This window comes from Cydia fagiglandana, chromosome 8, assembly GCF_963556715.1.
Source record: "Cydia fagiglandana chromosome 8, ilCydFagi1.1, whole genome shotgun sequence".
Lineage (NCBI taxonomy): Eukaryota > Metazoa > Arthropoda > Insecta > Lepidoptera > Tortricidae > Cydia > Cydia fagiglandana.
Genome location: NC_085939.1, coordinates 6,883,526 through 6,898,729, shown reverse-complemented (window position 1 = coordinate 6,898,729; position 15,204 = coordinate 6,883,526). Strand labels below are relative to the sequence as shown.

Sequence of the window (15,204 nt, the reverse complement as noted above, 5' to 3'; positions counted from 1 at the left end):
TCTTTTTAGGCTTCCGTATTTCGTACCAATATCAAGTTGATATTAACTGTAAAAAAGTTTCTTGAAGGTTTTTTTTTATAGGCTTTTAATATCGTACGTTTAAGTCGCATTCACTCATTGATTCATTCATACTATTTTTGCGATTAGTAGGTACTCTGTGCGAGCAGTGTGTGTAATCATTCACCTCTCCTGGCGATACGTACATATAATAACTATTATATTTGACTATAGCTACCCGCACTGACTTCGCACGGATAACACAAAACCTTAACAAATTGTACACCTAAACTAAAGCTTCCTCAAAAATCTTTCTATTGATAGCTGAAATCCGCATGAAAATCAGTTGAGTAGGTTTTGAGTTCATCGTGAACATACATTCATATAGTTACAGACAGACGCGGCGGGAGACTTTGTTTTATAAGGTGTAGTGAATTAGTGATAAATTCAATTAACAGTAACCTCACAATATAAAGATGTTCATTGTGCTGCTTATCTACAGTTCATGGCATGAAAAACTTTTTTCCTACCATAATTCAATAAATAATCCTTGAAATTAAAAGGTTTGAATTCTCTTCGCATAAACCAAGTTTTCAAGGCTACGCCGCCGATTCGCCGCCGCCGCCAACCAATTTTGACCGGCGAACCGTCGCCGGCTAAATGCCTATCGGGCGGCGCTAGACGTGCGCGCCGGTCGAAAATAATTGGGCAACGGCGCGCCACCAAAAAATCCACGGCGGCGGCGTGGAATTTTTCAACTTTTCAATATTAAGACGTATAATGAAAAGTCATGCTTAACCCTTAAATCGACAAGGGAAAAAAATCTTAAAAAACTGTGTTAGTATCATTTTTTCGGTGTTATTATCTTATTAGGTATGTGGTTGTTTATTGTAGAAAAATCATGAAAAAAATCTATTTATAATAGTTTCGAAAAAAACATAGGTATGACAAATATGTTGGATGTTGCCAGGTTCGGTGTAAATAAAAAGATACGCTGCATAATGAAAAGACGTCTAGTATTTTGGACGTTGCCGAATATACAGTACTTTATATGCATAAGGTTTTTTTTTTGTCAATATCATGTTTTTTTTTAAATTATTATAGAATAATTGCTTTTAATTACAAATACACTTACTGATAATGTCAACTTATGTTATGAACTAAAGTAAAATCTACTATTTTTATATTTTTCCAAAAAGTTTATAGCTCGTAGGTGGTAAAATTTTACCAGTTATTGGCGTCATTTTATTAACATTAAATCAAACTTAGCGGGGTATCGTAGGATGCAGCAACATCTGAACAATGGTATACAATAATGCATGTAATTTTATCAATATTTTCGTAAGAACTTTCTTAAATGAAATCGGGCCTGTCTCTTGATGTCTTGATGAACGCACAGGAAAAAAAATCCGTAATAATATTTTTTTATCTATTTAGTTCATTACGTTGTAATAAGACAAATAATGACTTAGTATGGTGTTGGTGCGACATAAAATATAGTAGAAATTCAATTATATAACCAGAAAAATTCCGTAAGTACGTAATTATTGCCATTTTTAAGTAAATATTTTACGTCAAAAATGTGAGAGTTACGTAGGAAGTGGCGCCCGCAATAATTTTCAACTATTTCTTATCGGACTATAACCTATTACATATTTTAACGCTGCATAATACTGTCTTATAAAAAATATTCGGCGCGAATTTTAAACTACCGGCGGCGGCGGCGGCGCGCGTACTCCTTATGGCGGCGGCGCGCACGTCTAATCAGCGCTCATATCTTTGAGATTATAAACTAGAGTCTGTGCGGAAAGAGAAGAGTCGTGGAATGTATGGGGCCCAATACATTCCACGACTCTTCTCTTTCCGCACAGACTCTACATACATAATAAAATACAATTAAATCAACAATTAAAAAACAATTAAAAGAATCAAATGAATGCTATTAAAAATGTATTCGTCAAAATCATCACCTAACAGCTAATTTCACCAGCAACATGAAAACGGGCATTCTAAGATCCGAATCTTAAGTATTTACAACTTTACAAGCGGGCCGGACAACGTCCTTGACGAGTAGCGAAGGAACGAATCGTGGTACTACTACAACCGGTATTGGCACGCACTTATTACCGGTAATAGCTTTAGGAGTAAACTATCAAATAGTGGTATTTGTTGTCAATTGGCTAAACCGATAACACTATTGAATACCGGTATTCGAATACCTCTATTCGGAGCTTAAGTGATATAAATACCCAAATTCAAATTACACCGGTTATACCTCAATAATAACCTGTAGTCAGAATACCGGTAACGGTCCCTGCCCAAAACCAACACAGTTGAGAGTTAGGTCATTAGATAGGTATTTCTCTGTACTTCATTTCCAATAGGGTCCAAGTAAGTAAATTTATTGCTGCAGGGTAGATATTCGCGCACCGCCGGGCGAGCACACTGAATGACTTGCCGCGCTCGTCCGGCGGTAGACTCTATTGCCTAGGTAATAAGGGTGACGACATTTTGACTAAAATACCAGTATCTCAGTTCTGCAATGGAATTCCGCTTGGTGCCCATAGAACGAAATGAAGTACAGAGAAATATCTATCTAATGACGTAACTCTCAACTCTGTTGGTTTTGGGGCAATAGTGACATTTTACATTTGCAACCTTCCTACACGATATGACTGCTACGAGCTATGAAGACATATTTGATACGTAAATGTCGTGTCTAAAAATAAAGAAAACAACACAATCTGCTGCTGTTTCGGTGTTCACTTAGACGAATAGAGCAGCAATAATTTTCATTTATTCGGAAAAGATTTTTCATCGAAAACCCTCCATTTTAGAGTAAACTCCCCCTCCGAGTAAAGTCGCACCAATAAAAGTCTGCAGCGGATTTGATAGCCCAGGCAGTGTAAGTGTTATGTATACTATATAATTTCATAGAAGTGCGACGTTTAAAATGACACTTGCACTGCGTGGGCTATCAAAATCGCTGCAGACTTTTTACGGTCTAACTCTATAGGTACCTACTTTTTAAGCATAATAAAGCGATAGTCACGAGCACGAGACTGACATAATCTATTTCAAATTATATTTTAATGTAAAGAGAAAATATTGGTAAGTACTGATAATTTGTACTGTATTGTTTTAAAAGGGAGTAAGGATGGGATTATAAAGTGAATGAAGGTAAGAATGAAATAAATTAATACCTTGTGCGCGGCACGGCTTCATTTTCTCTTTTTTTTGGGTTTATGTATTTTACAGGTTTTTTTTATAAGATAATTATTCTTTTTATAATTAAAAATTTACTATTGTTTTTGTGATTATGATTACTATTTTAAGAATGTCAAATGTATACATCTGTCAGCCTGCCAGTTCAAAAGTATACCTTTTTTTTCTGATATAGAGCCTAAAGGCCAATACAGGCCAATGTTAGACCAAGAAAAGTCTGCAACGATAGAGTCTGGCTAGCCAAAAATTGTTGACAAATATTTCGTTGTTGCATCACCAATTGTCTATGACTTAAAAAAAAGCTAAAAGTCAGTTGTCAATTTATGTCATTCATTCAAATTGTTTGCGGTTTATAAGGGGTTTATTTTGAATAATATTAATAATGTCCATACTGAGTGAGGTTCGCAAACTATTATTTAAGCTCGTAAATAATTTACGACCATGTGCGAAGTCGACGTGTAGCGTTGTATAATGAAAAACTGCAATGTTTACAACTCCTAAACAAATGTAAACAAATCAGAAGGTTGGTGCTCTATAAATATTTTGATACTTAGCATTTAGCAATTAGCATATTTGGCATAGTACTTATGTAATTTTTTTTGGTGATGGATTAATATTACGGTATTATCGAGCTAGGTCTTATTTACACTATATTTCATTTTTCGTCTTGTTACAATGTTATATGGTCAGACAGTGCTAATCACATATGTGTTTATCGTTGACTGTACATTACATACTGGTAGAAATTATGTGAGCTGACTTTGAGTGCACGTCAACATATATTTAACTTATATCCTTAGGTACCTTACGTGTGCACAGAAAATCAAAAATATTTTCTAGTATCAAAACTATAATTCCTACTACACCAAGTGTGACCAGCCCAAGATTTTTTGAATTTCCCGCCAAACATTTGTGTAAAATTTCAGTAGCCAGACTCTATTGACAAAGACACAATCACATTGATACAAACATTGATAGCACACGCAGTGCAAGTGTTATTTTAAACGTCAAACTTCTAATAAAAGGATGACGTACCTATAAAATATAATACTTGCACTGCGTATGCAGCATACTTGTGTATGCTATTATAATCATAACCTGTCATGTTCGCTAATTTATCTCAAAAGTTTCTGATTTCAACTTTTGTGTTTCTCCCAAAGAGGAAACAATTTATGCTTATCATAGACTAGGAATCCTCTAGACCGAGTTTAGAGCAATTATTTCATGCAACCGATGATGCCTAAAATGCGGGGGTACGCGGGACGAGGTAAGCGAAATCCCGTGCCGTGATTGGTCCGTTCAAAGACACGCGGACATCACACAAAGACACTTTCGACTCGAACATGGAGTAAAATTACCGTATACCGTATGCGTGGCAGAGGAGGTAGCCCGACTATGCTCAGTCTGGAGGATGTTTTGTCTGTGATGCTTATAATATGTGGCTTTCATCGGGATCGCTAATCATAGAGTCTGTGCGGAAAGAGAAGAGTCGTGAAATGTAGGGGAGCCCATACCAAAGAGTAGTATAATATATGCCTATACCTAAATTCTACGACTCTCCTCTTTCCGCCTCCTTTCCGCACAGACCCTATCCGGGAACATGGCGTCAAAACTACTCAAAACGTAACGTTGCCAGCCTTATTATTATAATCAGGCTTCGGACCATCTTCGGACTTTCATAGCACGGCAAAGCGAGACTTACCTACACTAGCAATACTAACTTGCAATTTACGTTACATTGCCGGCTACTAAGGTAAACTGCATTCAAAAGTTTCATCAGATACCGTAATGTAAATAAAATGGAAGTTATTGCTCGTCTAAATTTCGCAGTGAGCAATGGAGGCGATATTTTGATTACCTAGGTACAGGAACAAAAGTTTTACTCCGTAATTTTGTTGGACAAAATTTTTGACTTCGTAATTTTGTTTGGACTAGTTAGGAGGTGAACATCAAAAGTCTCCGGCCGTAGCCCTAGTGGCTCCTCTACACGATGGGCCAGCGCCGGCCACTCCAAGGAACGCATTTATGCGTTAAAGGGAGCAAGTTATATTGCTATCTCATTCTAACGCATGGCTGCGTACCTTGGAGTGGCCGGCGCTGGCCCATCGTGTAGAGGAGCCATAAGTAGGTAAAAATGGGACGTGTCAGGTACAAAAAAAAACTATTTCATTCAAATTTAACGAGTGTATTTCAAACATAGACTTAGATTAATTTTGATAATTTACTTGTGGAAAACCATAAATAACCCGGACGCTACATACACACATAAACATAAATTTACGAAACATATATAGGTTATAGGTACCTATTGAATGCGGAAAAGACCGACGACGACCCCGTGTCTTAAATTACGCGAAGCTTCGAGCAACACCGCCGGCTTCCGACGCGAAGACATTATGATAATCGGCGCGAATCGGGAAATGAATTAGAGATTCCCTAGATATGGCGGCCGCAATAATATTGGGTCGGCGATAACAATATCGTACCTTTTGCTGTGGAACGTCACATATCTGTACTATTTTCATATCTAGTGAAGCTCTAGTTCATTTCCCGAGTCGCGCCGTCCGTCGCAGAAACCGTGTTGCGGTAGACGCGTTACTCCTTCGAGTCCTTCGGTATGGCAGATAAGGAGGTGTTTTTGCTTTGGGATTGGGAGCCGGTGGCCCAGGTTCGTAGGAGTTCCCGCTCGAGTTGCGCGCGCCGGTGGTCCTAATCGACAAACGTCATTAATATACTAGAGAAATAAATAGTTAAAGTTACAGAAAAAAACCTTATATGAATAATAATTACACAGGGAGGACCAAAGTATTTTTTACTCTTTTAGCTTGTAACTGACTAGCTAAAGAACTAAAAACTAACAATTAATGTGCATAATAAAATGTTACAAGTCGATTTTGACTTAGATTTAGTAACCGTAACGATTTGAAATTTTGTAAATAAGTATATGCCTACATATATATTGTACCCATACAGTACAGTCAGCGTCGTATAGTAGATAGCATCCAAAGTATTAATATATGTATATGTAGTTCGGTACGCCATACAAATATTAATATGGTGCATGACGTGTATAGGTACGACGCTGACTGTACGCAATGCAATAAAGTATGACACTACAATAATCTGGTACTGATCTGATGTTAAAACAGAAGATGGACAGAGGATCTCTTCGGTAGCTACTAAAGTAGACCCCTCGAGATTGGTTTGGACGAGTTTCTTCTTTTAAGGAAATTAAACACAACCAACAATAATACAATTAAGCGTGTTTTTTAAATATGTTTTTTTTTGCAGCACTTATTGCTTGGTTTTACTTTTTACAGCTGCTTGATGTAAATGGTGAAACACGTGCACTCTATCCGCGTTGCGCACCAACGTGGCTTACCTACCTGCATAGCTAATGGCTCCTCTACACGATGGGCCAACGCCGGCCAATCCAAGGGACGCATTTATGGGTTAGAGGGAGCAAGTGATATTCCTATCTCATTCTACCGCATGGCTGCATCCCTTGGAGTGGCCGGCGCTGGCCCATCGTGTAGAGGAGCCATAAAGGCCTACTTCCACCAGCTTAATGCGCATGAGGATGCTCCTCAACTCTCCTCAACCCCACCGAGGCTGACGTGCACGTGACGTCTACTCGCACCGTACGCACTCCACGAGTTCCAACCGGCTCAGTGTTGCCAACTCGGATTTAGAAAAAATGCTAGACTAATCTCTAGATTATGCCAAAATTATGCCAAATTTTTTTGATGTATGCTAAAAAATGATGATGATGATCAGATGGGACAATTTTCGCCCGACCTGATCCACGAAACAATCAGAGGTCAATATAACTGAATTTAGTTGCCATTAAAAAAGTTATATATCCCTCGACGTCCATCCGCCCACAAAAGTCAAAATTCATATGAAAATATGAACCAAACAAGGCGATGGCGCATATTGTTGTTGCCAAGTTGGTGAAAACTTGGCTTAGACTAAATTATGCTAAAAAATATGCCAGATGCTAAATGGCAAATTTAGGTGCCAAAGCGAGTGAAAATATGCCAGATCTGGCATCATTTATGCCAAGTTGGCAACACTGAACCGGCTACTACTTCTCACCTGCTTGATGCGCACGAGGCTCTCGCGCTCTAGTTGCTGCGCTTGCGCGTGCACTATGCCCTCGAGACGCAGCACGCGGGCGCGCTCGACGCGAAGCGCGGACCAGGTGTTCGCGCTACTCAGGTAAGTATTTGAGATCGATTTCGAAATCTGAACAGAATTAAATATACATTTTTCTAATTCATAAAACTTTACAAACCTCAATTTATGTGTTATCCCTTTCTTACATACCTATACATAAATCCAATTACAGATTAAGACAAATGATTAGAGGCTCGAAGCGCGTTCTTGAGTAATGCCAAAAATGTTTATTGTATCCCCACAACTGTATCACTATCATGAGGCATATTGCAGCTAAATGGTAATAGGTACCTCTTGTAAGTACGTACCTATATATGTAGTTAGGTACCTACCTAAATTATTACGATATATTTACAATACTACGAATTATCATTGGATATATTACCTTCCTATTACCCACTTCGTATGGCACGGATGTATCCACGGTATCAGCGAGTTGCGCGGCGAGCTCGCGTTTCGCGCGCGTGACGCGTGCGAACAGTTCCGCGCAGCGTTCGTGCCGCTCCAATAGCAGCGTGCGCGTCATCGCTTCCGACGCCAGCGCCTCACGCTCGCGCTGCAGCTGCTCCACTTGCAAGCATAGATCGAAAACCTGGCAAATACAAGTAGACCATCCAGACACCGCGAACCACGTTGGACGTGTTGCCTCTCTGTCGCACATGTATTCGTACGTAAATCGTCAGCACGTCGAACGTGGTTCGCGTTAGTGTAAGGCCTGAGTGGACGTGTAAGGCCTGCAGTGTTGCCAACTTGGCATAAATAATGCCAGATCTGGCATATTTTCACTCGCTTTGGCACCAAAATTTTCCATTTAGCATCTGGCATATTTTTTTAGCATAATTTAGTGTAAGCCAAGTTTGCACCAACTTCGCAGCAACAATATGCGCCATCGCCTTATGTGGTTCATATTTTCATATGAATTTTGACTTTTGTGGCCGGATGGACGTCGACGGTCTATATAAAGTTGGTCAAGCAGATCTTGTCAGTAGAAAAAGGCGGCAAATTTGAAAAATGTATGTGTCTAATTTTAAATGACATTTTAGCATTTTTTTAGCATATTTCATAAATCTTTGGCATAATTTTGGCATAATCTAGATATTAGTCTAGCATTTTTCAAAATCCGAGTTTGCAACACTGAAGGCCTGAGTGGACGCTCGAAGCGGAGCGTTCGGCGGGGCGTGCAGCGTGGCGTCGGGCTCACAAGTGATTTGAGCACCGTGCACTAAGGCCGCTCCTATACGTTTGCATTTATTTAACATGCACGCCGCACGCCCCGCCACGCTGCACGCCCAACTCGAGCGTCCACTCAGGCCCTACACAGGCTCTCAGCATCCGTTATAAGACTTATAAGCGAAAGACCGACCAATACAATGTGGATGCGGATAACACGTAGGTACAAGTAAGATTATGAAACCCAGAGCTCGAAACCAACCTTGACCTCAGTCATAAATTCATAATGTATTGTTTGTCCGCATTTTCGTTTGTCATAATTTGTTTGGTTCAGAAACGCGTAACATTTTCGGATTGCCATAAAACAAAGCTAACCTAACCTGTTAACGGTTTTAGTTTTATGATAATACGACAAACAATACATTATGACTTAAAACTTTATGTGAAACAAAGGGACCCCAAAATCATCACTTGCTACCAGTATACCAGTGTACAGTATAACGTAAATACATATATACCTACCTACATGAACCCGATAGACGCTTTCAGCAAATGTCTAGGGGTACTTACATTCCATAATTAATTAGTAAAGGATATTACCTTTATACTTACCTATAGTTCGTTTTTTTACTAAAAAAGTACGTATTAGAAAAAAGGTATAAACAATCATGACGTGTCTTTATTATTGAAAACCCGTTTTGAAAAATAAGTAATGGCAAATATGTAACAATTATGAATCATATGTATACGATTATTTATATTATTTTGCTTTCATAATAGTTACTGATTTTTAAAAAGCGTTATTCAATTAAAACGTACGTAGTCTTTACTTATACTTCCTCGCGTTATCCCGGAATTTTGGCACGGCTCATGGGAGCCTGGGGTCCGCTTGACAACTAATCCCATGATTTGACGTAGGCACTAGTTTTTTACGAAAGTGACTGCCATCTGACCTTTCAACCAAGAGGGGTTAATGTATACTATTCCTAAGCCAACCAAAAAACTCATTGGTACGAGCCGGGGTTTGAACCCGCGACCTCCGGATTGAAAGTCGCACGCTCTTACCGCTAGGCTACCCGCTCTTAGCACACAACGTGGTTATGATTTATACATAGAACTATGTAGTTACTTGGCTTTCCAGTTCTTCTTGGGGAGTATCGTGATCGCTGGATTTATAACCGTTAAAACTACGTAGCACACCGACTTCCGTCAGAAGAGCAGAGATCTTTTTCTTATAGCATGCCAGCTTTTCTTCCCTAGAAATACAAATAATTAGCGTTTCTGAAATCAACATTAACGGGCTTGTGCTGTGCACAAATCACGCGAGGATCGATAGGAGGAGGGGGGAGTCACGAAAAAATCACGAAAGATCACGTTGGGGGAGGGGGGATATAATACCTCACTTGTATTTTTCTACAGTGAAGGAAAGTAAGAAAAAGAACCTACCACATGAGTATATAGATACTTTTTCTCGGTTTCGTTAAACATGAATCTTCACTCTGCACTTCAAAAAAGCGAGACTATTTAACGAAAATAGAAAAATAAACAAGTTTTTATATACAATACTATTTATCTTAAAATTTGGTCGAGTGACAAAAAATCTAAAAAATACACGTGAGGTTGTGTTGGGGGTAGCCAAAAACCTCACCAAATATCACCAAGGGAGAGGGGGCGTCAAAAAGTAAAACACCTTGCGTGATTTGTGCACAATCTTAAATGAACATTTTAAATTATAAATAACTAGCTGTTGCCCGCGACTTCGTCCGCGTGGAATCTTATCTTCAATATTTTACATCTTTAGTAACTATAATTTTCATATCCAAGCAATGTTGAAATTAAGTACTTAATTTCTTTTTTAGCAAGTTGTATGAAGTTTTAAGTCAAGTGGATTTTGATGTTGGTTGCTGAAATTACTTTTCTTTTATTCTCATAATAGGTACCTATGCCCTTGTACAAAGATTCAAGTTCCGCATTCCGCACTCACAAAATATCTGATCTCCATACAAACTTTCAACCACTTTCTCACCACCTTGGGGGATGATTTTCAAAAATGCTTGAATTAGTTTTCATGTTTTTTAATTTATTACCTTTTTTTCCAAAAAGTTAAAGTTCATAGCTTAAAATTTAATTTACACCCCAAGACGAATTTTCATCCCCTTTTTAGCCCCCTTAGGGATTGAATTTCCAAAAACGTTGCAATTACTTTTTTTTGTAATCGGCTATTATGTCTTTCTAACAACCTTAACCTTAAGGGATGAATTTTCAAAAACGCTCAAATTAGTTTTCTTGTATTTTAATAATATATCTTTTAACGAAGTTTCAAATTCGTAGCTCAAAAGAAAACTTTAACCCCCATACAAACTTTCATCCCCTTTTTAACCCTGTTAGGGGATGAATTTTACAAAACGCTGAAATTACTTTTATTGTCTTCTAATAATATCCCCAAATACAAATTCCGCTCCCGAATTTTTTTCAAGTCCCGCGCTCGAAAAATTTTTTGATATCCATACAAATTTTCAACCCCTTTTTCACCACCTTGGGGGATGAATTTTCTAAAACGCTGAAATTAGTTTTCTTGTATTTGAATTTGATACTTTTTTACAAAGTTTTAAGTTCCTAGCTTAAAATAAAATTTGTACCCGAAGACGAACTTTCATCCCCTTTTTAACCCCCTTAGGGGTTGAATTTCCAAAAAAGTTGCAATCACTTTTTTTGTAATCGGCTATTATGCCTTTCTACGAAGTTTCAAAGCATTTGTAATGGATTAAAATTTTCAACCCCTTTTTAACCCTGTTAGGGGATGAATTTTACAAAACGCTGAAATTACTTTTCCTGTCTTCTAATAATATCCCTAAATACAAAGATTCAAGTCCACCACTTGAAAAATTTTTTTATATCCAATCAAACTTTCAACCCCTTTTTCACCACCTTAGGGGATGAATTTTCAAAAACGCTGAAATTAGTTTTCTTGTATTTTAATAATATATCTTTTTACGAAGTTTCAAATTCCTAGCTTAAAAGAAAACTTTAAACCCATACAAACTTTCATCCCCTTTTTAACCCCCTTAGGGGTTGAATTTCTCAAAATCGCTTCTTATCTCTTGTACACTTTATAAATGCAATCTGGTGTGCAAATTTCAACTTTCTGGCTTTTGTAGTTTCGGCTCTGCGTTGATGAATCAGTCAGTCAGTCAGTCAGGACACTTGCATTTATATATATATATAATAGAAGATAACAACATTATTTTCTTATATTCTTGTAGTTCTTCAATTTTGTTCTGCAAGTTTGCAATTGTTTGTTCTTCGGTTTGCAACTCCTCGGCCGTCTCGTTTTGAAGTCGATTCTGCTGAAAAGACATTGTTGTATATATATATGTAGGTATAAGTAGCATAGGCGTACCCACGGTAAGCTAAGAAATTCTGTTTCAACCGTACCCTGTTACAACGTACCCAGCGTCCCCTATGTCCGTCCGTTCTGCCCCACCCATTAAAAAAAGTTGCGTACGCCCATGATAAGTAGGTATATACAGAGAGAGATTATAATATTGTGGTCCTCGTCCCCTTCAACCTTTTACCAGGCAAAGGGTGATGCCACTCACATAGTATATCGTTTACCATGCTCCAAACCTACAAAGGGGCATTCCACAAGACTGTCTCTTACATAACGCTTTTGCCTTGTATGGCAGCTACCTCAATAAAATACGTGAATCTTGAGAATATACTGCCAATTTGTTAGCCAAGTCAGGAAATATTACCTGACCCAATATCGCTTACTCAGCATTTCCAGAAGTATTAGAAAAATTGCATTATGTAAGCGACAGTATCGTGGAATGCCCCCAAAGCATTATATCAATCCCTGAAAATATTATTTTACGAGTATGATCTTCATTCCCAACATGCTTCTAAATCCAATAATATTTCTTTGGTAGTCGTTTGAATTTATATGACTAGTAATTTCGGTGGTTTATGACGAAAACCGAACACTGTTGTAGCTACTTAATTTTAGGAAAACAAAGTTTTGTAGATTTTTAGTGTTGTAAGGTTATCTAATCTCATACTTTGCTAAACATTTATGAATTTTTTTAATATATAGATACATATTCATTTCAGTTTCAAAAGGATCTCCCAAGAATGCTTAAGCTGTTTTCGATGAAAATTAATTTATTTTTAGCTACATATATATGAATAATATTTTATAATATCTATTTATCGAATATAAAAATCGATTAAGCTTTATTGTTCTGAAAAATGGTCTTCGTACGTGTGTTTTCTCATACGCCTGTAATCTTTAAATAAGCAATGCTTGTATTTTAAGCAAAACGGTGCCCAGAGATTTGAATATATATTTATATAAGACATTGTTGTATGATATATGTAGGTAAGTATCTATATAAGTACACTTCGTGACCGTGTTATTGTGTTACTTGTTGTTTCATTTATTAATTTTATTGTCACGAATAATTGCTTTCTATTCTATTCTATATAGGTATCTACACTAAGTATGAGCAATCAATCACTCGCTGCCCCCGGCCTCTAACTATTTGCAGACCAATTTTCACCTAAATCAGTTAAAGCAGAGACTTTCAAATTTTTAATAGTACCTATACATAGAGTTACTTTCAAATTTTTAATAGTTCCTATACATTTACGAGTATGTAGTAATATAAAGACCTATATGTATGTATACTATACTGTAGCAACCCGCCCCAGCTTCGGACGGATGTAGTTACTCCAAACCTTTTACAAATCATACTCACACCTAAACCTTCCTCGAAAATCACTCTATTGGTAGGTGATAATCCATTTTTATTGCCGTTCTAATTATTTTTATGTTAGATAGCGAAATGAAATGAAATGGAATGAAATGAAATGAAATGAAATGAAATGAAATGAAATGAAATGAAATGAAATGAAATGAAATGAAATGAAATGAAATGAAATGAAATGAAATGAAATGCAATGAAATGAAATGAAATGAAATTTATTATTAATAACACATCGTTATTAGTCAGTAAGTATACAATAGTATATAAGTATACACAGTACATAGGTATCATAATTGCATATTCTTGCATATTATTATATTATAGCGACGATAACGTAACCAACGATAACGTATGACAACCATTTTCTACCAATTTGCACGAAACTAATAGAATTACGTAGATACCCTTTAACGCAGTGGTGGGCAAACTTTCTTCATGGGGGGCCAGAAAGTTTAAGAAATATAAGTGGAGGGCCAGAATTGTAGCCAAAATTTATGTTGATTTGCGATAATCGTGGGCCAATGCCATATACTAATTATTTCATAGGGCCGGCGGCGGGCCGGATAAAATCCATTTGCGGGCCGGAGATGGCCCGCGGGCCGTACTTTGCCCACCACTGCTTTAACGTAATCAGGTACTTACCTAAAGATTAAGTGAAATTGTTATTTACGATACAAGCGCAGAAAAGAGAGCTTTTTCGCATGTGTATCGTATAACGTTTTACAGTACATATGGCCCTTTAAACTTTTGACATACGCACGAAAAGTGCTATTTTACGCAGTAGTGCGGGAAAATAGGACCATATGTACTGTAAAATGCTTTCCTATCGAAACCTCATGCTACTTTAGTCAGTCTTAGTACAAAAAGCACTTCTAACAAAATACAACAGGAATGATTAGGTACCTACTACTACATTTGTATGAAAATGTCGGCGGCCGATCGTAAGATCAGGCATATCGTAAAATTCCTACTAAGTAGGTAACTACAAAAAATAATATTACCAATCCTTTCTTGTCTGCACCACTGAGCTCCGGGTCTTTATTGACGCGCCCTAGGGCGTTTTTAGTTGCTTGCAGGTCACATAGAATGTCTAACTCTTGACATGAACATGGAACTATTGAAAAAATAATTTAAACATATTAAGTATATACTTACAATATGTATCAGAACGAAAGGCAAAGCAACTTTTACTACGGGACCAACCCCGAAATCGCGAAAAAAAATTGACTCTCCCATAGGAAATTTGAACATCAGACCAGCAAAATGTATGAAACATCTAATTTCTTTTCCGCGTTTTCGGGTCTGGTCCCATAGTAAAGGTTGCTCAGTATGACCTAGAGTCGGACCAAAAAAAGTCTGCAGCGGATTTGATAGCCCACGCAGTGCAAGTGTCATTTATTACGTCATAATTTGACAGAATTTTGCATTTAAAATAACACTTTCACTGCGTGGGCTATCAAATCCGCTGCAGACTATTCTTGGTCTAACTCTAAACGTAAATGGGTCTCTTTCTTTGCCTTTCGTTCTGATACATACTGTATATCAATCACCAATTGATATTGTTATTATCAGCTGCATTACGTAGTAGATTGTTTTAGTATTACATAGATTATAAATGTGCAAACAGCAACACTCTTAACTGTACATCGGACGACCTTAATACAAAAGGCATAAGGTCCACCGATGGACAGTTAACAGTGTGGGCGATGGTATAAGTACCTTTCTGAGGCAAGTATTCCAGACATTTCAAGTGCTGTGCTTCAACCAAAGCTTGGCAACGTTCCTTCAACAATTTATATCGCTCCTTTACATCTTTTAAACGTTTTTCTGTCTCCTGGGCCAGTGTTTCCAATGATTCTTTTATTTG

The 15,204-nt window shown here is 37.5% G+C and overlaps 1 protein-coding gene across 1 annotated transcript; it reads right to left on the bottom strand.

Annotated features, from left to right (window-relative positions):
- Positions 1 to 5,817: 5,817 nt before the first annotated feature.
- LOC134666923 (uncharacterized) lies at positions 5,818 to 15,204 on the bottom strand. Its single transcript, XM_063524228.1, has 7 exons — positions 15,057 to 15,204; positions 14,339 to 14,451; positions 11,812 to 11,915; positions 9,701 to 9,827; positions 7,787 to 7,993; positions 7,321 to 7,470; positions 5,818 to 5,931 (listed from the first exon to the last, which is right to left on the bottom strand). Coding segments are annotated over exons 3-7 (600 nt in total). The 5' UTR covers positions 11,814 to 11,915; positions 14,339 to 14,451; positions 15,057 to 15,204.

What these genes read in the sequence shown, in the direction of transcription:
- LOC134666923 (XM_063524228.1), bottom strand. An exon ending in AAGAAGAACTGGAAAGCCAA is followed by an intron (nt 7,994 to 9,700) that starts GTAACTACATAG and finishes TGTATTTGCCAG; the next exon opens with GTTTTCGATCTATGCTTGCA. An exon ending in ACGAAGTGGGTAATAGGAAG is followed by an intron (nt 7,471 to 7,786) that starts GTAATATATCCA and finishes AATTCTGTTCAG; the next exon opens with ATTTCGAAATCGATCTCAAA.